The sequence below is a fragment of the Lacerta agilis genome, chromosome 5, assembly GCF_009819535.1.
Source record: "Lacerta agilis isolate rLacAgi1 chromosome 5, rLacAgi1.pri, whole genome shotgun sequence".
In the NCBI taxonomy this organism is placed as follows: Eukaryota; Metazoa; Chordata; class Lepidosauria; order Squamata; family Lacertidae; genus Lacerta; species Lacerta agilis.
Window position 1 is genome coordinate 46,774,373 of NC_046316.1, and position 26,239 is coordinate 46,800,611.

General features: G+C 39.6%; 1 protein-coding gene across 2 annotated transcripts in view; it reads right to left on the reverse strand.

Annotated features, from left to right (window-relative positions):
- Nucleotides 1–14,104: 14,104 nt before the first annotated feature.
- Nucleotides 14,105–26,239, reverse strand: part of FAM160B1 (family with sequence similarity 160 member B1) — a 32,151-nt gene continuing 20,016 nt past the window's right edge. For both annotated transcript variants that reach the window (XM_033149574.1, XM_033149573.1), the window contains 5 exons: nt 24,736–24,826; nt 22,018–22,161; nt 17,355–17,495; nt 16,170–16,273; nt 14,105–16,091 (listed from right to left, as the gene is read on the reverse strand). In XM_033149574.1, coding sequence (XP_033005465.1) covers nt 15,986–16,091; nt 16,170–16,273; nt 17,355–17,495; nt 22,018–22,161; nt 24,736–24,826 — 586 coding nt within the window. In that variant the 3' untranslated portion in view covers nt 14,105–15,985. The remainder of the gene's footprint in view (nt 16,092–16,169; nt 16,274–17,354; nt 17,496–22,017; nt 22,162–24,735; nt 24,827–26,239) is intronic.

A 26,239-nucleotide genomic window follows, 5' to 3' on the forward strand; every position in this document is an offset into this window, starting at 1 on the left:
GGTTTGATTCGCCGAGGGACTCGGAAGCAGGGGATTGTGGGACTTGTAGTTTAACTACGTCTTGATGTCTTCTCTCCCTGCTGCAATTATAGCAGGGGTTTAAAAAACATTATTACCGACAACTGTACACATTGACGGTAACAGTGTAGCCTGAAAGTATAAGAGAGAAGTATGCTGAATTGTGTAATCTTCTGCTCTAACGTCTGCCCAGAAATAAGTTCCATTGTGTTCATTGTTGTGCGCGCGATGCTGGCTGGGACTGATGTGGGTGGTGGTCCAAAACATCTGGACAGGCATCAGGCTGGGGGAGGCTGGTCCAAGCTTTTGTAGATTTAGAGTCTCCATGAGGATATGCATTTATCAGGGCATAACTCATCGGATACACGAAGGATTATGCCCTGATAAATGCAGGGTGGGGTGCATCTGGTGAGTTTACTCTTGGTGCTTCTGTACAACAACCCAAACGCATTGATTTCCATGGTACACTTAATGCAGTCAGGAGAAAGCTGTTCTTCTTCTAGTACATACCACTTTATTTCACCAAAGAGGAAGGGGGCAGAAATAGCTTCTACATGATATTACAGTTTCGAGTCATTTTTCACTTCCTGGGCAGCTTGTTTCCCCCAATATCACATTTGTGTGCCATATTTACACATGGCATTGCATCTCCCACTCAATCAAGACATGTACACAGTTCATACTCTATCACCCAAGAAAATTTCTTTAGAGACAATATATCGCTCTGAGCAAAAAGGTGCTGCTGCTTTCTGATAAATTGGCTTGGAAAGCTACTGATTCTTCCTTCTTCTTACCCATCACTTAGAGAGTCATTGCACCTTCCCTACATGACTTAAAAGAATTATATGACACTGACCAGTTGTTCAGTCCATTAATCTTAACTGCCTCTGTAGCATCCTATAAAGAATTCCTACTGCAGGCTCCCCCTCACTCTGGTCTTAGTAATTCGTTTCCTTCAACTACTGTGCAAAATTCATCATTCAGGATCCTAGACTACTTTCAGGCATCAGATAAACCCCCATGGATTTGAAAATTTGGTAATCATCATGGAATAAATGTGATACCTGTACAAAAAGACATCTGCTACAGCAATATTGTCATTATCCAAGATCTGGATCCTGAGAATGCCCTGCTTTTTATTAACTCAAGATCTTACTTTGGTGCTGGGAGAAAAAGGAAGGGAGAAGCAGCAGACATAGGCTGTGTACACATTCCTGTTTACTATGTATCTAGTCTGCTCCTACCACCAGTTTTGGAAGTGGTATACACATGAAGTTAGCCACAATTTTATTTCTATCCAATGTTGCTTATGAGATACTACATTCTGATGTGTTTTTCCTTAGTTAAGATACCAACTGAAAGAAAAAGAATGGCTAGGCTGCATTTTAAGCTGGTAATGTGGGCTACTCTCTCTTAAACGAATGTACCACACCGGGAGCCAAGGGTGCTGCTTTGAGCTCTGTAGAGCAAGGGTCAGCAATCTCTTTCAGCAGGGGGCTGGTCCACTGTCCCTCAGACCTTGTGGGGGGCCGGACTATATTTTGAAAAAAGAAATAATGAACGAATTCCTATGCCCCACAAATAACCAGATTCATTTTAAAGAAAAGCACACATTCTACTCATGTGAAAACACGCTGATTCCCAGACCATCTGCGGGCTGGATTTAGAAGGCAATTGAGCCAGATCCAGCCTACGGGCCTTTGTTTGCCTATCCATGCTGTACAGGAACTGCTGGTACTGGTGAGGGGTATGGCCTGTGGAGAGTCCAAATAGAAAGACCTAGAGCAGGGGTACCCAAACTGTGGTCCACAAGCTTCATTCAGGTGGTCCGCAGCACGGAATCCCAGAATTGTAGAATTGGAAGATGACCCTTGGGGTCCCTACAATTCTATGATTCCTTGGCTAATCAATCAATCAATCAAATAAATAAATAGTACTGTGACCCAGTCAGGTCATTTATCCACAACAGTGTCCAAAGGAGAAATTACCACTGGGAGGAACACAGAAAAAAAACACCATGGTGCACCTGTAGCAGCAAAACTGGATGCCTTCATCTGCCCCACCTGCAATAAAGCATGTCTGTCCTGTATTGGTCTCTTCAGCCACAGCAGGCATTCTACCTCCCCCATGGTTTGATTTCACTCCAACGACACTCTTCCATTGTATCCCAAGACAGATGGATAACAACAACCACCACCACTATGATCTGTATAAATCAATGGTAATATTAACTTTTTATCTGCTAAGAAGGTGGCTGGTAAAGTAATCTGATATCATTATTCAGTATTTTATGCTTTTACTGACTTTTCTTCCACAAAGGGAACTCCATTAAAAATTAAGTAAGCTAGCATCATTTATAGCCCACTGACCTGTTCAGGTTGCTTGTAGTGCTGAAGAGAGAATATTATTTCTATACAGGTGCCTTTCACTGTTTGCTACCTGTGGTTGGAATTTGGGTTCCTCTAAAGTGTTGCTAATGGGCCACAGCTGCAAAGGAAAATGACTCTGGATTGCAGTTTATTTACTAAAGACATGTTAATGGAAATCTGTGAGTGCACATTAATGTTAAATGACTCATTTGTGTGGCTTCAGCTGTATTTTCCACTCTGGAATTGAATAATTCTAGCAAGAAAAGTTACATCTCCCCATCACAAGTAGAAAGGCAGAAGAAAGGATAATACCATGTAGAAGTATTTTAATATTTCTGATTTTTATAAGCAGATTATGCACCAACAGGGCAAGTCTGTCAATATCACACTATATCTTCAATATCAGTTCCATTTTATAGATCAGAAAAAGAGAGAGACCTGGTGACTTGTTCCTTCTTTCTCACGAATGACTTATCTTCAAGGCAGTGGAGGTATTGCATCAGAGTTTTCCTTCTCCTAGATGGGCTACCTTCCCAGGTTGATGAGTTCATCTGCCCTTCACTTCCCTCTACAGCACGTGCAGTACCCAACTTCTTGACTGTTGGACCCACTATTGGTCTCATCTGCTCAATCTTCTAGAGCCTCTCTTTGCATGCAGGAAAGACCCCAACTCACCGAGTTTTTGAGAACTTAGAAATATGCAGGAGGAGGATGGCAATACTGTGTCTATATGTACCGGTAAGCAAATTTCTCTTGTATTTTTTAATGATACTTCAAACCACTATGTGTTTTGGGAGGTCATTAAGTTACTCTACTCCTGACGTCCCTCTGTTAGTCCTCACTCTAATGCAGCATGTTTTCTCTCTCTCTCTCCCTCTCTCTCGGCTTCTTAGTGAAACATTAATGAGAAACTCATGCACAGCCATACAATTTGTCTGATTAGGTCATTCATGTTTAATATGCTTGCTGCTCACAGTTCTTCCCAACACCAGGTATTGGATAGTTGTATTTCATCATCAAAATACCCTTTACGCTGAGATCTAAATGATTAATTACTTTGACTAATGGTACCTTGGCACCAGACTTTCCTAACCACTTCTGAGTGTAATCTGCACACGTTACAATTTCTACTTACAAATAAGAAGCTCTGCCCATTTTGCTCGATGTCAGAAACATGCAGCCTTTCAATGAAAGAGGATGCAAGCTCACAGAGGTGGCCACCGCAGGCTTGGCACCAAAATCAGGCATTCAACATATGCATTCAAGCCCAGAGATGCAAGAACAGCGAAGCAAAGAGCTCAGATCTGCTGCAATAGCCAAAAGTAGTCAAGCAAGGAGATGGCCCGTTTCAGTGGTTTCCAAGCATCTGGTTGATAATTGAATTACACCTCATGAGGAATCTTTATACTCAATGTCAGTGATGAAACCTGAGACCTTTTACATGCTAAGCACGTGCTCTACCACTGAGCCATCACCCTTCTCCAAAGGATGATTGGTGCTATCAGTACTTTTAACAAACTGGGACTACATAGGCCTACTCTCAGCCCCAGCAGCTGGATGAGAGAGGATTGAGCACATGATCCATCATCCAGTCAGGGACACTCATGTGGAAGTTTGTTCTTGGCTTGTTCTTGGTTACAGCTCAGAGAGAAGAGAGAGCTTAATCACAGGTCCCAGTCTGGATGACATGCTGGACCAAACTTTGGCTTAGCTTAACACAACATGGCAGCAAAATGGACTGGGCGGGAGCAAAGTGGCAAAGCTTGCTGTCTCGCTAAACCAAGGTTGGTTCTTGGGCCACCCAAGATGCTTATCAAGCTACAAAAACATGGAAAACAAACCAAACTTTGAAGAAACAAACCATAGTTTGTTTAATCATATGTATGACAACTCATGGTTAATTTGTAGTTTGTTAAACCACAGCCTAAATAAATTATGGTTTAACGTTTTGTGTGACCTAGGGTACCAACAATAACATTACTGCCTGCCTTCTTTAATGTCTGTAAATTGCTTTGTTAATGGATGTTATTAGTATCTGACAAACAAAACAGCGGTGGTGCTGGGTCTAATAAATACGCAAACCTTCATCTTCTGGAATAAAAACATGCTATCTCCATTAAGGTTTTGGCACTTTCCTTGTCCTCAATATTTTTTGAATTACTTCAAGTCTTTATTTGCATTTCCGTTCTTCTCGAATGTGCCTCACAGACAAATGCACGATCAGAAATGCATTTATTACTAAGCTAGCTAGCAAAGTTAACAGTCCAGTCTTTCATATGTCCTATCCCTGGAACACTTACAAGGACAGCTTGAACCCTGCAAAACTAATCCAGATAAAGGGACACTTTGGGAAAAGGCCACCCAATCAAAATCTCCTAGATGAGAGCCAACTAACAGATGGTAAGAACTGAATGTCCTGGAAAAATACCTTCATGGACATAGTGGCGAGTGCATCAGGTTGATAGCCTGCCAAGCACAAGGCCCAGATGAACAAGCTGCAAGAAGCTTATGGTGAAACAGGATCCTGATATAAAAGAAATTGACATAATGGGAAAAGGTCAGACAGACGAAGTCCTACATATGGACAACAAATGACATAATCTTGTTTATCCCCGCATTAACAATTTGAACAATGGTCACACACACCCAAAATGATCAATGCATTTCATAATTAGTTTTGACTCTATTATTGAATGAGCCAAATGCACTTGGCCAGTGACCATTCAGAACATTCAGCACCATGCAGTGAACAAGCTCAGGATCTAAGCACCATGTCAGGCTTCAGTATTGCTTTAAGTGATGTACAAGAGGCCCTACAAGTTCACCCCTTTTGTTTTCCGAAACAGGTATCATTGTTGTATGGAACAGTTTCTTTCCAGGGATCTGTTCTCAACAATAATATTAGTACAGAAATAAAAATCTATTTGTTTACTGCAAATATAGTTTACACTCAGCCATTAACAAAATCTAAAAGATTGGTAAGTGTCCTTTTAAGATAAAATACATGTTAAGTGGGTTGTTTCTTTCTTTCTTCCTTTTCTCTTTTGGTAAAACACTGGATTTAACTGTCGGTTTTAAGGTCATATGGGAAATACTTGAACTGCTGAAAAATGTGCAGTAATATTGCAAGTCTTTTTTTGCAGTATTTTATCTGCCTTGTGCAAACACATTTTGCTCAAGAGGAGTACTGCATCTAGCCCTGTGGAACTCCCTCCCATCACATGTCAAGGAAATAAACAACTATCTGACTTTTAGAAGGCATCTGAAGGCAGCCCTGTTTAGGGAAGTTTTTAATGTTTTGTTTTCTTTTTAATATTTTGTTGGAAGCCACCCAGAGTGGCTGGGGAAACCCAGCCAGATGGGTGGGGTATAAATTTATTATTAGTATTACTACTACTACTACTACTACTACTACTACTACTACTACTACTACTACTGGAGTGCTGGCATAAAGTTGTGGAAGCCAATCGGAACTTTTACCATTATAATTCTGTGAGATGCAATATAACAGCCCAGAGTTTCCTGGCAGCTTGCCTGTCATTCACAGTAAAGCCATAATAGATGGGCACATAAAATTACTACTTCTTAGATATAGGCCAGTTTAATGGCCCTTGTTCAATTTTGTCTTTGAGACGAATTATAGCACACACTAAACAGATAATAGCATGACCAGGATAATGGCCCATTGGGACTGCAAATATCTAACACAAGACAGAGGAACGTTTATATAACTGACAAGTCTGCATTGTAAGGGAGAAAAACTTTTATGTAACTGACCATCACTGATCATATAAAAGATCACTTGTATGCTGATGATCACACCCTGTTATAATGGATTTACACACTATTAAGCAAAGAAGTGGCTTTAAAGCAGGAGCAGACTGCTACATTCTGGAAATGTAAGGTGACGATTCTCATTATAGTAACATTAGGAGTGTGTACTATATAGGCAAAGGATAAACTATACATTATTTGCAGGCATGAGAAGTGTAGTTTTTAGAGAGTCAGGCTAAGAGTAGAGTATGGCTAAGACTGGAGAGACTGGAATTTGAATCCACGCTCAGCCATAAAGCTCAGAGCAACCTTGGATCAGTTGCTATATTTCAGCCTCCCCTGCCTTACAGTTGTGCAGATAAAATGGAGGGGAGAAATGTGTACGTCACCTTGAGCTCCTTGTAGGAAAGGTGGGCTATTAATGTAGTAAATAAACATATGTCCTATTATGGATCAGCTTGGAATCATAGAGATGGCTTCCCAGTTTGGTACAACAATGGTAGAAAATTGGCTTGGCTTAGCCATATCTACATGTCAGATGTTGTTAATAATGCAGGCTTTGATAATTGAAATGATTGTTAAGGGTTTTTTGGGAGCCAGAGTTTGCAGGTGACCACCTTTTAACTCTTGGACACAGCAAATGTAAAAATATATGCCATGTTAGCAATTTCACTATGCTGCATTTGTGATTGGTGTAAATCACATGCCTGTCTGAGAAGAGTGTCGTAAACGGAAGACAGTCTTATCTCTTCCGCTGTATGTACTTTGTAATGTACTTTCACTTTTATTTGTGCCTGTTGTTCTATTGGAGCTGGAGAGAACGGACACCATTATGCTTTTGTCTGTACATAAAGGTAAAGGGTAAAGGTACCCCTGACCATTAGGTCCAGTCGCAGACTCCTCTGGGGTTGCGGTGCTCATCTTGCTTTATTGGCCGAGGGAGCCGGCGTACAACTTCCGGGTCATGTGGCCAGCATGACTAAGCTGCTTCTGGCGAACCAGAGCAGCGCATGGAAACGCCGTTTACCTTTCCACCGGAGCTGTACCTATTTATCTACTTGCACTTTGATGTGCTTTCGAACTGCTAGGTTGGCAGGAGCAGGGACTGAGCAACGGGAGCTCACCCCATTGCAGGGATTCAAACCGCCGACCTTCTGATCGGCAAGCCCTAGGCTCTGTGGTTTAACCCACAGCGCCACCCGCATCCTGTATTTATTTACACACTATGTCTGTACATAGTGTATAAATAAATAGATTAGTTCTATGATGTCTCACATGTCTTGATGTGTTATACCAGAAGTGTAGTGTGCATATACCATCTGGTATATGTTGCTGAGCGCACTGGAAGAGAAGGGAGATGCCTTTTCCAGAGCTGCATGTACTGGAGGACGCTCAGAGTTCCGGGGGCGTGCCGGCACCTCCAGCTTCCTGATGAAGCAATCTTAGGCTCTATGTCAAGTGTAGAGGACGAATTATAGGATACCATTCATTTTATTTCAATACCTCACTTCACCTCGAATCTTTTCATAAAATATCTTGAAACAGACCCCTGTGGCTGACTTGGTGCATGCTCAGGATTTTGTCTCACACATGTCTAAATAGCTTGGGCCCATGTCACAGGTTTGTAAAGGAGAGGTGAATAGTAACAGCAAAACTGAGTCTGTCTAGTAGTGACTGGTGAGTCTCAGATGTGCCACTTTTCTACTCTCAGAAGTCCTGTATCTCTGCAGTGCCTCCGTCTTCAAGCCAGGAAGATCATGGAGGTGGTGGCAGGGTTGACTAAAGAGCTGACTCTCCATCAGGTGTACCTTGGTTTCACTCTTGTAAGTGAATATAGTGGGGCTTACTTCTGAGTAAACATGTTGAAGACTGCATCGTAAAGCCCTAACCCCAAAGTTCTCTCACAGACTTTTGGGATATTACCATAGTGCATGATGAGGTCTGGGGACTGCAACTTATGTGGAGGCCATAAGATGCTATTTTGAAGAATCAGGTATGCAATATCTTTTTCATTACTCTAACCATTTCCTTCCTCCAAATTATTTAGCATTATTTTTTCTTCCAGGAAGCCCAAAGTGGCTTACATGTGGTTTATTCATTCAAGATAGGTCACCCTCTCAGGACAGCTTATAGAGAAATATAAGAAAACGAACAAATTAAAATTCAATGGCAATAAAGTAAGTAACAATAAAAATGGAATGCAGCATAAAAGGTCAAATAGCAGAGCTTCATAAGTCATACAAATACTTCTGTCCCCAAGAATTTCACAACTGAGACTGAAATCCCACAACTGTTTACCTGGGAATCAGCCAATTGTGTTTTTTTCTGGGACTTACTTCTGAGTAGGCATATATATGCTTGCCCTGTAAATACTTAGGCGGGATAATTGAAACTCCATGGAACAAAAGTGACATTTTGTAGACATGAAATAAATTTAGATATAAAAAACTGTACATGCATTCCGTGCTTAACATTATGAAAGTATGCACTCATTATATGGGATTTATCCATGTTCACCAAGCTAGCAAGTTATAATTTGGCTACTTACTTTAAATCAAGCCTTTAAGCAAACAGAAAAAGTAAATTTCAATTAATAATGATATTCAATTTTACTTGTGTGGAACACAAACCATAAAGACTTGGAACAGAAAGGCTCTGATATTTCAGGCCTTTTGTCATTTAGAAACAGCACAGCACAATTCCCCTCCCCTCCAAAGAGGCAGTTTTTATCTGTTTCTGTTCACAGAAAAGAAATAATAGTTTAAAATAGTTTTTAAAAGTTCACAGAAGAAATAATAGTTAAAAATGGAGATAACTGCAGCTTTGGGAAACCATTTAAGAGGGGGGGAAACCACATATTAGCAATTTTGTTCTTTAGCTCATTATGATGGTGCTTCTTTCTTCCTTTCAGAAAAGCTACCTTCCACAGAACACTTTAGGGGAAAAACCCAGTTATAAATGCAACAGTGAACTGGTAAGCCCATAAAGAAAATTGCTTCAAATTGAATTTGCTAAAACGTCCTTGTAATATATCCCACTTGATTGACTTTGTATTGTTCTCCCTAGGGACATTACTCTGTGTAACTAGATCCAGAGTCAGAGAATTCAGCAGTTGTCCAGGTGAGATAGTCATTCACTTCAGCTGCCGAGTGCTTTGACTAAGTCACAGAGGCCAGAGGCCGGCATTCAGCGTTAACCTAAGCTGAGGAAATGCTAGTTAACCTAAGCTGAGGAAATGCTAGTTAAATCACTGAAATTGAGGTTCAGGGCACCTGGTTTGATTGATAGCAGCACCATTGGTTTTGTGAGCTAGTAAAATATTGCCTTCCTGCTCCTTTCCCTCCTTTAAACATGTTACTTCATCAAGGTACAGAATAACCACTGCCAAGTTTATGCCCCTCCAATTCAGCCAATTACAATGCAATTATGATTTTCTCAAGTTTGCAAATGGATGTTCTCATGGGTATCACCCATCACACATGGGCTAAACAAACTGCTTAAATAACTTGGCAAAATAGTGAGGCGGCTATTTTTCACATCATTCAGGGCAAACTCCAGTCTGCTGTAGTCAGCCGGTCCTGGTTTCCTAATGAATATGGTATGTTATAAGTTTGCCAACATGTGTTTGTCCCATTCACCCTTTACACTTTTAGGCACACACTTCAGTTAGGTGCAGAATATATGGAAAGTTCCTCATAGGTTTATATTAGAAAGATCATAGTTCACATAGTAATATCTGAACGAAATCTCATTATTACAAGTGGAACCAAACCAGTCTCTATTAAGTTCAGAAAGCAAATGTACTGCCTTTGCTATCATTGCAGACAGCGTCCTTACAAATCTGTTTGGCTCCTCTTGTTGCAGAATATAACTATTAACTGATATATAATTACATATTCACTGATTTGGAACAGAGGATATCTACAGCTGAAAGCTTGTCAGTGGCTTATTGCTGGTTCTCTCTCTGTGCAGAGAATTTTCCTAGCAGATGGGAGAAGCAGGGAAGATGAACAGCAGTGAAAGATTTTCAGAAATAAACAGCAACAGTTCCCTTTCCTCCCTTTGGAAATGAAACCTAGATGATGCCTGCAGAGAAACAGGGTGACAGAATCCTGGGGTGCCATACCCCTTCAAGGCTACAGAGGTATGTGCCGCACTGTATTATTAAAAAAGCCTTTTGCAAATTAAGTACCTCAGGGAGAGAGGTTTTGTCTCAGCTTTCTCCCTGCAGTGTTAGTTTCTCCTTGCAGAGAGCAGTAAAAAATATGACCCACCTGCAATTTGAAGTGGTATAATCCATTCAGCTTGGGACCTTTCTACTTGCACACATACTCCAGCTGTTCCTTGAAGCTGCTGCAATATCCTTTTCCTGTTGAAAGGGAGCCTTCAAAAGTCTGAACAGGGAGAGGTGGACTATATTTCACTTGGTAAGCACTGTGCTCTAGTGCGAACATGACCAACAACACTAATGTGAGTTCTGGCTACTGCTAGCACAGCTAACCAATCTTGGCAACAGCTTGACTGTATCTGGCTTCTGGCAAGATTCCATCGTAATTATTACAGAGGAGCTGAAATCTGTGATAGATGACAAGTACTGTTTAGAGTTCTGAAACCACAATATTTCAACTCTGCTTACGGTGCCCTGAACATACGACAAAGCTATATCAAACTCACAAAGAGGCATGGAAAGAACCAGGGCATGCAGTCCTGAGCATTTTTAAGAACTTCAGCCTCTATAGAATATGACTGCAGTAAGCACTCTGATGCTTCAGAAGCCCATCCAAGTCCAATGGTTTGAGGATTCTATCATTAGAACACAAGTCTGTTATGCTTCACAAAAGAAATACATCTGAGCATGCAAATACAGGTTCCAATGAAATCTTTTAAATGAGGTAATAAGGTAGAAGAGGTATGCATGATGAAATGGGAGCTACTGCCATAAAACACAACACGCTGGCTAATTTCCACCCACCTATGTCTAGTGTAGGTCTCCTGCGAACACTTTAATGACAAAAAAGCTATAATGAGGTACACATTAAGGCTGATTTAATGGCAGTAAAAAGCCTTTACAGTGGAGAGGTATTTTTGTGGTGGGCCTTGTTGGTTTACGCCTCAGCTGCATAAATGAAGAAAGTACTTCACCAACACTCATTTTACAAAGAGTCTTTGAATATGTGCTTGCAGCCACTAAAATTTCAGAACATTCCAGTGTGCAGCATTACATATGCCCCAAATGAGTGAGGCATTCTTGGACCGAAAAGCGCAAGTGGGTGGCTGACTGTGCATTCCTATTGGGATAGGAACCAAAGTTATGAGAGCATTGGCTAATAAGACTTAGTGTGCTCAAGAATCACTTAAGATTAATGTGTTTGCCCTCAATATCTCTCAACTGGGAATGGGGAACCAAAGGGCGAAGGACCAAATGTGGTCCTCAAGGCCTCTTATCTGGACCATGGGCCTCTGCTGAAACTGTAAGCCCTCCGCAAACACACCCCTGTGCCCTGAGCCGCATTCCTTACCAGCCCTGCTTTGCATCTGTTTCTGCCCAGCTGGAATGTGTCTTTGAACTGGATGGACGATAGATGTAGTACATGAGTGTATGTAGAAATGAGTCTATTGTACAAATCACATTTGTTGCTTTGCTAACTTTTGCCTCTGCCCCACTCCCCCAGAATTGACGCTTGGCCTGAAAAAGATTGTCCACCCATTTTAAAAATTACCGACATGGTTTTAAACCTGAATTTTCTAGCTATCTATATTATTCCCATAAAAAAGGCGAGTCAGAAGTAACATATAAGTAAAATGATGAAGCCCAACGTCCACTTACTAATGAGAGGAATGATTTTAATTTAATGAAAGGAAGTGGAGGGAGGAGGCGGATAAAATGCAGGTGAGGTGTGATACCAATATTAGGAGAAGGGTCAGCTGGGAGGATGATAGGAAAAAGTGGAATGTAAATGTGAAATCTGGTCACTTTGTATTTAGAGACGATAGCCAAACTTAAAAATGCACAAACTTCAGCAAACATAAGGCATCACTCTGTTGAAATTATATTAATTTATTTTTAAGAATATCCCTTTTAATCCTTCATGCATGCTTTTTAACAAAAAACGTCTGAATTGTATCTGCTGACACAAGTTACCGCCGTGTGCTCTCTAATGTGGCTGTTTCAACCACCCTTCATGGGTCTATTACACCTTGGCAAACATTGTCAGCGAATGAACTACACCAAGTTCAATAGGAAAGGTTTGCTGAACATCTTCTGTTTAATGTAAACAAGACGGGGGGGGGGGAATCCAGGAGTATATATTGATAGATAGAGACAGACCTTGTAACACTAGGCAACAGGGCACTGGCATTATTAATCATGGTTATACAGATGTGTTTGTTGAGAGATGCTAATCTTAATTTCTCACACAATTGAGAACAGTGGATGTGTAGCTTCCGCATCGTACTATCCTGTTTCTTGTGCCAAGTTAAATAAGAATGTTATTTCACAATTGAAAGCTTTGCTGCATTCAGCAGCTCATGGTGAGCAGCTGCCATGCATTTATAAAGGAATGCCACGATTACTGTGCCCTGTAGAATGTAGTGCTACAATCTTTGCACCGGCAATACCGCAAGCAAGTGCTGGGTTTCAGTCCATTAGTATACAAATATACACACGTAAACAGATGATGTACAACCAGGCTGAAGCTGTGCCTTGTATCACAGCTTCAATATTGCACTGATGAATACATTATATCAGAACGCTACAGTTAAAAGATGACACTACTAAGCAGACAACTACAGTTATAACAAAAATAGCTTAAGAGGAAATGGCTATTCCAGTAGACGTCTCATGTTGTTGTTACAAAATTTTCAACTTCAGAATCTAAATTAAATAGATCTAATAGATTATATAAAGGTGCCTTTATTTACATAAATGTGCATCAGGGTAAAAACTGAAATTGGATCTGTATCCTGGAATCAAACAATTCTAGCTTTCCTCATCCACTCTCATATAGAAACACTGTTTGTTTTATCTGTAATGGGACCAAGAACCCAATAGTTAGCACAAACATCTTCATAACCAGTGGCTGCTCACTACTTCTGGAGAACAGGCTGTATGTTCTCCTGACAGATAATAAATAACCACACATGCATCTCCATGTGTGCACACATGCATGCACATAAACACACTCATACACATCAGAATAGGGGTAGTTATGACATGCATAGATTCAACCAATTCAAACAAGGGCCCAAATAGCCTTTAAAATAAAAGTGCATGAAAGCAAGTTATAAAAACGTTAAACAAGTTCCATTTGGGAAGGAAAATTCAATTGTTTTTACAAAAATAAAAAGGTTGCTGCTATCAGTTTATGGGTTCAAGAGAACAATTATGATGCCAAGAGAAAGAGTTAAAGCGTTTCCTAAATTTGTGCCAGGTATTATGACAAAAAGGGCATGGGAAAATGTTGGTGTCTTCAAATGACATCAGCAGGGTTACATCCTGAAAACAAGAGAACTTCCTGAATATGTAGGCTATGTGCAATCAAGCTTGGATTTTGATGTTTCTAAAAGCATCCTGAAAACAAGAGAACTGTATGTGCTTGGATCTTGAATCTTGATGTTTCTAAAAGCAAACTGAACTTTAATGTTAGATATCCTGCTTGCACTAATAGATGTATCCTGTATCATTTTTATTTATTTATTTTTATAATTCAATCTAGCATCGTTTGAATAACTCTGGCTATCATGAATAGCGAATTACACAGTTAGCTTAAGTAAACCTTTTCCCTTATACTTTTGAACACCAAAACTTAAGTTTGCCTCCCACTTACTTTGGGGTATCATTAGAGAACCATCATCAACTTCTGTGGGACTCCAAAAGGATTTCTCTAAAATCCTACCTGCAATGCAAAAAATGTAAAAGCTGTTCAGGCCCGCTTCCATGAATGTTTATTTTATAACTTCTTACCCAATATCTATCTGAAAATTTTCTTCTCAGGAAGAAAATTCTGAGCCTTATCTTATGTGTAGTTTAGTTAGTCGGATTTGTGAGTCAAATTCAGTGACTTTGGTGCAAAAACATTTAAAAAATCAATGTGCTATTATTCAACTAGTGAGGCAAATATCTTGATCAGAGAGTACAGATGAATATACTCTGTCAGGCAGCTCCTTGGCCATATCTCATTTATAATAAAGGCAGCTCAAAATTTTGCTCCACAATTTTTGATGTTTGTGTTTCTACCACAGAGGCCTGCTGATATAACTAAATTATCCCACTTTCCAACACTTCTCCTTCATGCTCAGCAAGTTTCTGTATCGACAGAACTTCCTGTGGTACAAACTAGAGTTTACATCACTGGAGCAAAATTCAACCACATTTACATCAACCCTGATAATATCTGAAGCGGGCAGCAATTGTGTTAAAAGATTATGAGCCTGTAAAAATTACACTGAATACCCAAGAATGAGATAAACAGAACAACTGTTTAGGAACCAAATTATGTGTTGTTAATACCATAGCATTATGTCAGTTAACGGCAAATGGGTGAGAAAGGGCACTCCCACCCCATATCTGCCTCTCCCTGTTTTCTACTGGGAACAAAAAGATTATAGAAAAACTATATTAAATCCAGGGTAGACAACATGTTGGTTTGGAGTTTTCAGCCTATGAAGAACTGGCAGAGATGAGTCAGAAGAAAGAAAGAAAGAAAGAAAGAAAGAAAGAAAGAAAGAAAGAAAGAAAGAAAGAGACCACTGGCAGAATGAGGTGGTTCAACTGCTCCTTCCTCTTACTCATATTCTAGCTCAGATTGTCTGGCAAGGGACTCTATTTTATGACTATGGCAAAATGAAGGGATCTTGCTTTCTCCTTGGCTTATAATGGATCCCTGTTGCAAACAGTAAGATCACAAAACTGAAGCCTAAGCATGCAACAACCTGCAGAGAATTTCAGCCTATATACCCTATGACAATTGGTTATCAGACCCAGCTGTCCATTGGCTTGGACGCTTCAGTCATTCAAATTAGCCAAGTAATAACATATCTGAAAAGCACAAAACAATGATACTGCCAATAATCAAGGCACAGGATACTCTTCAGCCAACTAATCATAAAAAGAATCTTAAAAGCCCTATAAAGTGACCTGTAATACTAGCATTTTTGTAAACGGGCATTTGGATCAAATAATCCAGGGCTCCAAAACAAAATAGAAGGCAAATAAAGTTATACGGCATAACAAATGAGAATAAGCAAGGATTCAAGGAAAACCAATACTTGAGTATACTTGTGGTCACCTGTTTTTGTGTGTAACAAAATAATAATAATCAGTGATCCACTGGAACATCACAATGAACAGGACTCAACATGAAAGATACACAAAGAAAAATGATTTGTTAAGCTGTGTGTGCATTTACAACTTCTTATTTAAATACTTTACAATGCTTTAATCACTTACTGGTTTTCATTTAAATGGATAAAACACACAGCTATGAAACAAATGTATTTTTTTAAAAGCCTAGGAACCCTAAAGTATATAAAAACTCCTACCTCCTAGAAGGTTATTAAAATAAGAAAACCTTTAAACTTAAGTCTTCATGTGTGCAGCTCTTTGAGCTTCTTGTGATCTGTGATATCCCATTGATTGCGTTGTAGGCTGAACATCCATTTTCCTCTCCCATATGGTCACTACAATGAATTTAGTATTTCAATTTGAAGGTGTCCCATATGAGTCCTCCAAATGAATGCCAAGGCTTTGTTTTTCGTTCTCCTGCCTGGGAGGTTAGCAGTCTTTTCTGCTTGAATCTCGTAGCCAGGATGCTCAGAGCAGCTTCTTATGGCGTGGACGAGGCATGGTATTTCACAAATGCGATTGCAGCCAGCTCTTTACAAAATTCTTCCAATACAATGACACCTTCTAGTAATGTCATGTGGTCAACACTGCGGAGATAGGATGAGGAATTATTAGAAAGTCACACATGGTGCCTCTTGGAATAGGCTGGTCATTAATATACTTACATGGGCCCTTCAGGTTCTAAGCCAAGGAGACGCTTCCTGACCAGCAGCAATTTAGGTGTGAAGTCGGGTATGCGCTGGATCCTCACCATGAGATCTGCAACAACCTGCATGTCATACATACGAGAGCGTTGAACAAAATGAAGCAAAGAGCAAGTTAGTGTTGGAAGCTATTGGCGTTAGCCTCCAGGGTTGCCAGTTCACTGTTTAGCAGTCTAAATACTATCAGAAACAGAGATGTGGGGCAAAAAAACTTTTCCTAAGGGAACATTTTCCATGACTTTATTTTTCTGCAGAAAATATTCCATTTCTAAAAATTCAGTGTTTCAAAAAATTAACAATAAATGAACGGCAATACATAAGGCAAGCTTGTTTCAAAGCTGTCCGTGCATGTTTTACAGGTTACTTTCCCTAGTGTGCAAGAAAGTACATATATGTTTTATTACTTTGTAAACAGGTGTGTAATATAAAACCACAAATACACATAATAATCAAGCAAAAACTGCAGCTACAAATACATCTAACTGGTTTGATCTGACCTGCACAGCCAAAGCTAAAATTCTTATTTCACCTTAGACTGTAAGTGTTTTCAGCTTTGTTTACAAAACAGAAGTAAAACAAACATGCTAAATAAGATCACACACTATTTACCTCATCAGAAAACTTCCCAGGAAATTTTAAAACTGAAAATTTCCCAGAAAACCTGCATCACACACTGGTTGGGAACAAATAATATGTTACATTTTTTCACATAATCATATCTGTCAAAGGAAGTATAAAGTATGATCTGTGCTTGATGTAATTACCATGCAACAACTGCTCACTCGTTGCAAGAAAAACTAATGGTTTGTCCTACAAGGTTCATAAAATGTTACTTTCTCTACTTGGAGGTTGCAGCTGTTCCAAGGAAAATATACCATAAGCAGGCGTAGGCTGCAATTCTATATCCACCTACATGGGACTAAGTCCTATTGAACTGAGTACAGTAGTACCTACTTCTGAGTAGGGAGGTACAGGATTGCACTTTTTATTTAAATCCCAAGTGGATTTGGCTGGTCCCTAACTGAAAGATGAGGAGCTGCATTACAAAAATAGGTCAGTCATCTGAAAGGTGCCTTGGCATAATTTGTTAATCAGCCACAGGTACTTTGTGACACTGTTCAAGTTGAATATTCTTCATTTACTTACCCTGACAATGACTGAAAAAAGAGAGCGGCACCCAGAGGCTAGATTTACATAGGGATCCAAAAGGTATTCATGGATGTGTGGATGAGGAAACAAGGCGAGCTTGGACAACACAGACGTGACTTGTAAATTGACATCATATGGCTGTGTGAAAAAGCAAAAAATAAAATAAGTTTTCCAGATGTTTACATTCTGTGCAGTATAGTTTAGGGGTTTCCCAAATGCAAAATTTGCGGCATGTGATGGCCATCAGATTTGCAGCATGTGATGGCCAATGTGAGGCACTTTGCTAGAAATATCTTGTTCAAGCATATCAAAGCTTCCTGCACAAACCCCAAAACTCATTACATAACCCTAGGAAAGTCAACTGCTGTGTTCTCTGTTTCTTTTGTTTAGAACAATTATCGATCTCATGTGTTCTCAAACTGCAAACATAAAGGGGAAGGCAGGTGTGCGATGGAACAGCTGTGACTACTGTTTTATAGACAGGTGCTATTTGTGTGTCGGGCATGCTAATTCAGTATACATGATACCTGCAAACCATACTGGTGATTGTGGTCATTTCAGTTCCTGCAATCTAAATGGCCGATTGGGACTAGCACAGAGAGATCAGTATGTCTTGTGACTACTCCCCAACCTCATTCCTCCATTTTAAGCCCTACAGCTAAAAGTGGAGAATTTTTAATCTTGGGGAAAAGGTGTTAAAAAATCTGGAAATAGAAACTGTTTTCCAAATGTACAACCCCTTTCATGAGCTGACCTTCAAGTTCTCTCCTACTTCCTTCTGCTTATTGTTTCTTCATGTTTTTTTCACAGCCTATTCTCTCTCTGAATACTAGCAAAAAAGCCCATCTCGCCCTCCATAATGTGTCAGAGCGATCTGATGCCAGAAACATGGAAAGAAGAATTCCCCAGACTGGGTGGTAGTGGACTGATTATTTACAGCCTACCGAACCGTATCACCAGCACGGTGAACTGAAACAAAGCAACTGGCAAAAGGCCATCAATATTAGCCATACTGGAACAAATACACAAGAAGAAGTTGATTGTGAGCTGCCCAGCAGCCAAAAAGACATAATTGCTCCCGGGGGGTATGTACTTATAGTTACAATTACAGATTGACTGAGCCAAAACCACCAAGAATATGAAGCACCATCCTCTGGGTAGTCTTACCGAGGGTAAAAGCAGCACTAGGCCTTGTCTACTAGCGCAGCTAGTAGTATTTAGGGCCATCACCCAAGTAAATAGGTTTTTATTAATTAATCATAGGAGTTTGTGCACTCATTAATTCATTAATCAATTGAATGTACAAACATTTCAAAGAAAAAGGCATTGGCAGCATTCACACATCAAGGTGAAGCACAATTTAACAGTTTGCCGTGAGTGCACAAAAAGCTCCTGTTTTGCTCCTGCCCTCTAGCCTGTGGGAGCAACAGGCCATGCTCTCTTGGTTCAGTGTCATGCACAAACCAGGAAACATAGCTTGTTTTGCTCTAGACCATCCATAATGTCAAGCCAAGCATTGCTCTTTGCTGAAAAATCATGGTTTATTGAAATGAACCACAATTCCCTATTTGGATGCAATGCTAAGACAGGGATTGTGGTTTGTTACTGGCACCGGGTAGACAGCAGGAACGATCTCCAGGCTGCTCATGGGTTATTTCTATTTATTTATGTAATTTTAAAATCACTTTATATCCAGAAATTTCTAAGCAATACACAAAAATTCATTCAGACAACAACAGACAACAACAGTATAAAATACGTATAACCCAGAAATTGCCCAAAAGCATGATATGCCATTACATGTGACCTGGACCACGATTTCTTTGTCCAGCAATTATGCATGCATGTTACAGCAAAGAAAGTCCAAGAAGAGGCATTTCCTCCTGCTGCATGAGATGAAGAGGAAGAATACTTCTGCTTAAGATGACACTTGGAAGAGTTGAAGAGTGAAATTACATGCAATATGGGAGATCCGCTTCATAGATCTCCTATGATTTTTTTTTTTTTTTTTACAAAATTTAAAAGCCACTGCATAGTGTGGTTGGGGATGCTGCTCTATGTTTTTAAAAATCCTTCTCCCCACCTGCTGTATTCTAATTTAAATCTTCCTCCCCATGGCAGGAAACAAAGACATACTCCAAAAACATGTGTGTAAGATATTATGGCACAAAGCATTAAACAAATTCATCTCATCCCCACTCCCCTGAATATCTGTTCACAAGTCTACTCCATCACATCTAGTAAGGTTCTAACTGCATTTATATTCTCATTTTCTTTCATTCAGCAAAGTAAAATAGACATTTGCAGGTGGTGAAGCCATCCAGTGGCAGCCCATGGCACTGCAATATAGCTGTTATGCCAAGCCTTTTTCAGTTGTAATGTTTTTTATCACTTTATATAAATTGGATGGAACAATTTCCGGTCTGCCCAAATGGAAGATTTTTAAGGGAAATGAAAAAATCAGAGAACTCCAACAGGATCCAGACACTCTAGAATTAACTACTCCATTACGCTCACAGTAATCAAAACACTGGTATGAGAAAACACACTGAATTTAAGTTGTTCAGTGATTTCAGTGGGTCTAATTTAAATATTACTTAGTTGGATCTCACCCCAAGGGCTGCAAGTGGCTTTTAGCCAACTTAATGGCAATGTCTTTTAATGGCACTATTGTGTAATTTGGGGGCTTCATTTGCAGAATTGCAGTTGTGGATGTATAAGGGAATAGAAGCAAAAGAAACAGATTTTGTACAAACCAAGTCGCCTGTGCCATATAAACATGCCACGTAGCATTAAGAAAGCCTGCAGAAAAATCAGGATTCTGTGCCAGATAAATTATATTCAATTGTATCAAGGTCTGTTATGTAGCATAATTGTTAAGCTAACAATTCTTTTTTTATTGGCCATTTTTAATTTGAGTTGACTAGATCAACAGTCTTCTATTCCTGACTCACATTAGCATTTTCAAGCAATTTATCCCTACAGGAGGGAAAATCATTTTGGCTCAACATTTTTTTAGTAGGTGAGGGGGTTTAGCAATTTCCCCATCCTACTGCATATTTTAATTCTCTGTGCATCAGCTATTGCCCTTGACACAGGAGAGAGAACAGCAGCATGCTTGACTGATCCAGAAATTTTGTCATTCTGACAGGTACTATATCAAATTGACACCATACCACAATAACCCATAGCCATTTTTCTTTGCAAATACTACTAGATACTTGTTCCCCTGACAATCTTTAGGTAAGGACTTTTCCCCTTCTTTTCCTCATCACCTAGATCAGATTTTCATATGTATGAAGATTAGTTTTCATAAAGCTGTTGAGACTCACGATTTTAAGCCTCAAATCCAATATTCATTTTTAATGAGGCATGTGTAGAATGGGTGTTTAATGGAAGCTACTTCAATGTTACATTCTCCTGGTGAAGATATGAAAGAATCAGACGGAAGCTGGCTTCAGGTTGAAAACTTTATGCCACAAGAATGGTCTGGTGGAAGTCAGACCACGTGTCCTAGAGCAGACCCATTTATTTAAGCACAGGACACCACAGGTACCCAAGAAACTGCCTTATGCCTGGTCAAACTATTTGTCCCTCTAGTCCAGCATTTACTCTGATTCAGAGCAGCAATCTTGCATTTCAAGCAGAAGTCTTCCCCATCACTTACTACCCCAACTTTTTTTTTACTAAAGAAGCCAGAATGAGCTTGCAATCTTCTGTAGGCAACACATAGGCTCCACCTTGACCATTTTTTAGACTTTGTTTTTGCTGGAAATGGTTTAGTTCTACGAAGTGTTCCCACAACAGAGGCTGCAACAGAGGCGCATGATCTAACACTAAGTTTATGGGACTGCTGCAAATGTGTAAAGCAGTAGCTGAAGTACGTGATTTCAGAAACAAAAGGTGTGTTTGAGCAGAGGGTGGTGGTCACCCCGCCTCCACCCCCCAGGCCCTTTTCCATGGCAGCCATGTTCGAGTACTGGATGAACATTAGCTGGAAGGGGACACATGATCAGGTATGTTAAGACTGTATCTGTTTTCTCATAAGCATGTATACCTAAAAGCCACTGCACATTGCTGTTTGTAAAAATATACATGAAATGTACCCATGACACATGCAAAGCCACTTCTTTACTGCTCATGGGCCTCTTGCTTCTATTACAAAGAGTTTCTTCTGTGGCCAGTTTATAATCAGCAACAACAAAAATGTAGCACCAGAAGTGGTTTTAGAAGTCAGATGGCGAAAGCATAAACATTTGCTCATTTTATTGTGATAAATAATGTTCAGAGGAGCACATCATATTTGGTTATTTTTTTAAAAGTGTTTTTAATTCTTTATTTTACTATTTAGAGTACCCTTTAGAGTCTAGGATGAAAAAACAGAACAGGTAGGCTGCCTGCTTCCTTCCCCAGGGTAGCCAACTTGGTGCCCTCCAGATGTTTCGGCCTATAACTCCCATCATCTCTGGCCAGCATGGCCCATTGTATGAGCATTTGGAAGGCACCATGTTGGCTACCTCTGCAATAGGCTAACAGCCACCCAGCATGCTGCACACTTGCACCTACTCTTTACCTTCATACTGCCAGATTTCCACGATACGGACATCTCTGTGAAAACCATCCAGGTCAAAAACAAAAGGATCTAGAACTGCAGACTTACCTGATCGAGAATTCTGCCCATTCTATCAAACAGAACTTTTAGGAAGAATCCTTCGAAGAATGGAGCTTCTAAATTGCACTTTTCCAAGGGCGTGGGAGAGCCCGGCCATTCCCATCGTAAGCATATGGCGCAATAATCTCGGAACTAGAGAAAGCAGAAAACAAATTGCTGACTCCTTTATGAACTAAAGAAGAGGTCCAATTTTAATGGGTATGAATTGCAATGAACACTGGCCAAGTTACATGCTTTTAAATGCTTTGCTTTTCACAGAGATAACAGAGATTTGTAGTATCCCATCCCAAGTAGCATTTTATTCAGAAACATTTTTCATGTAGAAATACTATGCTTCATTATAGAATTGTAGAGTTGGGAGCTCCAAGGTCCAACCCCCTGCAATGCAGAAATTTCAACTAAAACATCCATGGCAGATGGCTATCCAACCTCTGCTTCCTCCATCTTCCAAGGGAGTCCATTCCACTGTCAAACTGCTTCCTGTCAAAGTTCTTCCTGATATTTAGTCGGAATCTATTTTCTTGTAACCACTGGTTCAGGTCCTATCCTCTACAGCAGGGGAAAACAAGCTTGCTACATCTTCCATGTGACAGCCATTTAGATATTTGAAGATGGCTACCATATTCCCATTTCAGTCTCTTCTTTTCCAGGCTAAACATACCCAACTTCCTCAATTGTCCTTCATGAGGCTTCGTCTCCAGACCCTTGATCATTTTGGTTGCCCTCCTCTGCACATGGTCCAGCTTGATGATTTACACAGACTGGAAGGGCAGTGAACACTTCACTGAATCCCTTCTCAAAGTGGAGAAAAGGATTAAAGATACACATTTATTACATTTTCCTCTGCTGCCTCTCTACCTGACCTGTGTTTGGCATGGAATACATTCACACTCCAACAGAAGAGAAAGGCACAGCTCCTACTGCACACAAAACTGCAACAAACTCATCTGCAGTCCAGCCTTGCATCTGTGCCCATTTATAGCAGGCAGAATTTTGCAAGTGTTTCACATGTGGAGGTGAAAACAGGTAGATGAATGAATTCAACAGCTACATGAGTGAATTCAAAGGACCCTTGAGCTTAATACACTCCCTTCTTGCCATGCAAGCTGTAGTTCCCTTCCTCCCTGGTTTGCATCAAACCACAGCCTGCCAGTGGTGCCAGGGCAGGTGTGAAAAGACTGGGACCACTGGCATCTGAGTCAATTCTGATGGTACTCAGTTTCTTCTTTCGTTCAAATATACACTGCCAAAGTGTATCTGAAGAAGTGTGCATGCACACAAAAGCTCATACCAATAACAAACTTAGTTGGTCTCTAAGGTGCTACTGGAAGGAATTTTTTATTTTGTTTCGACTATGGCAGACCAACACAGCTACCTACCTGTAACTACCAAAGAAGCAACATATACTTTTGTGTACTCAAGTTTAGAATACTAAAGGCTCATGGCTCATCCATCTTCCCTTATCTGCCTTATATTTATCCATCGGGTATTTGGAAAGACAAAAAAGTCAAACTCAGAATAAAAATGAAATATTTTTGACTGGGCACATATTACACTTGTTTCTGGGAGTATAACCTTCTGAATATTATGTGACTGCATGTCTTTTTCAGATCCCTTAACCATCCCATTACAATTACTCAAAGCACTTGCATGTTGTTTACAAGGTTACAATTAAGCTCTGTTTGTCTTCAGACCAAGGAGACCTATATCTTTTGAAAGAGGTTTCTAAATAGGAACAGTAAAGTTCCTGTTTCTCAGCCCTATAATCCACTTCAAAACTGCATGCCTGAGGCTGCACATTACTTGCACTAAGCTTTTATTTCTAAAATCATGGCTGTGTTAACTCATATAGCTATTCCACAGCAACTTGCCTCTGTCAAAGACCTTGCTACAACAGAATACAGATAAATATAAAGGCAATTTAGAGAAAAAGGTGCCCAATTTGTATGATTATCTTAACTGCAATAAAAATATTACTGCACCATGTACATCCCATTTGTACCACTATAATAACTATGCAACACACAGTTATTTCTTGTGAATTATCCCACACACATTCCTCCTTTTAGCAGCACATGTCTGAATACACTGTCAGAAAGATTACAATCCTTCAAAATATCTGTTTTTAGACAGTAGCAATATAAAAATGCAATGCCCTCCAAAATAATACACCACAACACATCACTTGGAAAGCAAAGTTAGGACTCTCACACATGAAACACAATATAGGGTTGATTACTATTATTTCTAAAAAAAGACATTTCTGTTCTGCCACTTGGTTCCACACCCCACTCCCCCCAAAACAGGTTGGTGTTATTATATAGTTCACAGTGCTGCATAGATAAAGAAAGATCAACATTTAGAATACTGTACTGGAGAATGAAATAAGGCCAATAACTGGTTTCCCATTTTAAATTTCAATGAACTTTCACACAGACCAGAAGACTGTAAAAATGAGCTTGGACGTTTTAGAACATGATGGAGTGAAAGCATGATGAGAGAGACATGATGTTCTGTTGCTAAGCACCTGAATACAACAGAGAAGCTGAGCTACATTTGTGTTCTCTTACACAGAGGCACTTCAGTGAGAGTATTATATTTCAGCAGATGGGTGATAACATATTATTATCTGTCTATCTGCAAAATAGCGTTGCTTCATCTGCAACTGCATTAGCCAGCAAACAGCATTTTCCTTCTGTCACTTACTTGTCTATGGGCATCTCTGAGGTAGGTATCATACCCTGTGCCCTCCACATGGTAGGAAGATTTGGCTTCATCCGGTACAAGACAGAGAAAACTGAAAACAAAAACAAGTAAAATGGAAAACAAAAAGCAAGTCAATATAAATTTGTTCCTTCATCATGGCAGCAATAGGTATGTCAAACATTGTTAAGCCTTTGCTTGACATAAGCGACGATGTGGACTTCTGTGCAATGAAGACAGATGAAAAAATCAGTGGAGGCATTTCTGTCAATCTGGCTACTGAATTTTTTCACTGCAAGAGAACCCTGCCTTGTTACTGACTCCAGCATGTTTCAGATGGCACAGTAGCAGTATGGGGTAAAAACAATTATCATTTTATCATACCTGAAGGAGCGTCTCCACCCCCATCATTCAGCCCGGACACTGAAGTCTAGCTCCAAGGGCCTTCTGGCGGTTCACTCACTGCGAGGTTACAGGGAACCAGGCAGAGGACCTTCTCGGTAGTGGTGCCCGCCCTGTGGAACGCCCTCTCATCAGATGTCAAAGAAATAAACAACTATCTGACTTTTAGAAGACATCTGAAAGCAGCCCTGTTTAGGAAAGTTTTTAAAGTTTGAAGTCTTATTCTGTTTTTAATGCTCTGTTGAAAGCCACCCAGAGTGGCTGCGGAAACCCAGCCAGATGGGTGGGGTATAAATAAAATAAAATAAAATAAAATAAAATAAAATAAAATAAAATAAAATAAAATAAAATAAAATTAAATTAAATTAAATAAAATAAAATAAAATAAAATAAAATAAAATAAAATAAAATAAAATAAAATAAAATAAAATAAAATAAAATAAAATAAAATAAAATAAAATAAAATAATAATTTATCATAACTTTAGAAACAATGAGTAAAATATAGAGTGCTTATTGCATTTCTTGCTATTCTTCCATCTAACAAGTGGAGTGCTACACTAAATATAACTAATTTTCATTTTGTCACGTTCATCATTTCTGCTTTTCAATCAAGCAGGGAAAAGTTAAAAGATACTAGTCCCCTTCATGTATTACTCGTGTGAAAGAATGTGTAGAAAGGGTGGCAATGACAGTCTAGTAGCCCCACCTCCAACAATGTGCAGCTCTTTCTGGCCCTGCAACCTGCTTTGAGACCTTATGGAGAAGGGTGGATTAGAAATCCAAAAAATGATAATAAACATTTTAATTATTTTACAGTTAAGTCACTTTGTGAAAACATTTTAGGGCCCCAAAGTTCAGATACAAAATAACAAATAAACAAAATAAAAATTTCTGCACCATTAATGACTGTAGATAATTCCTTAGCACTTCATCCACTCAACAATATATAATACCCTAATTTTGACTCTTCCACTAAGTTACTGCAAAAAAATAAAAGTATTGCGTGATTTCAAATTCTTAGCATTTTTGCCTATTTTCACCTTTGTTTGAAAATCTCACTGTTTATTCTGGTTTACACAAGTTAATTACTAAGATATGTAGAA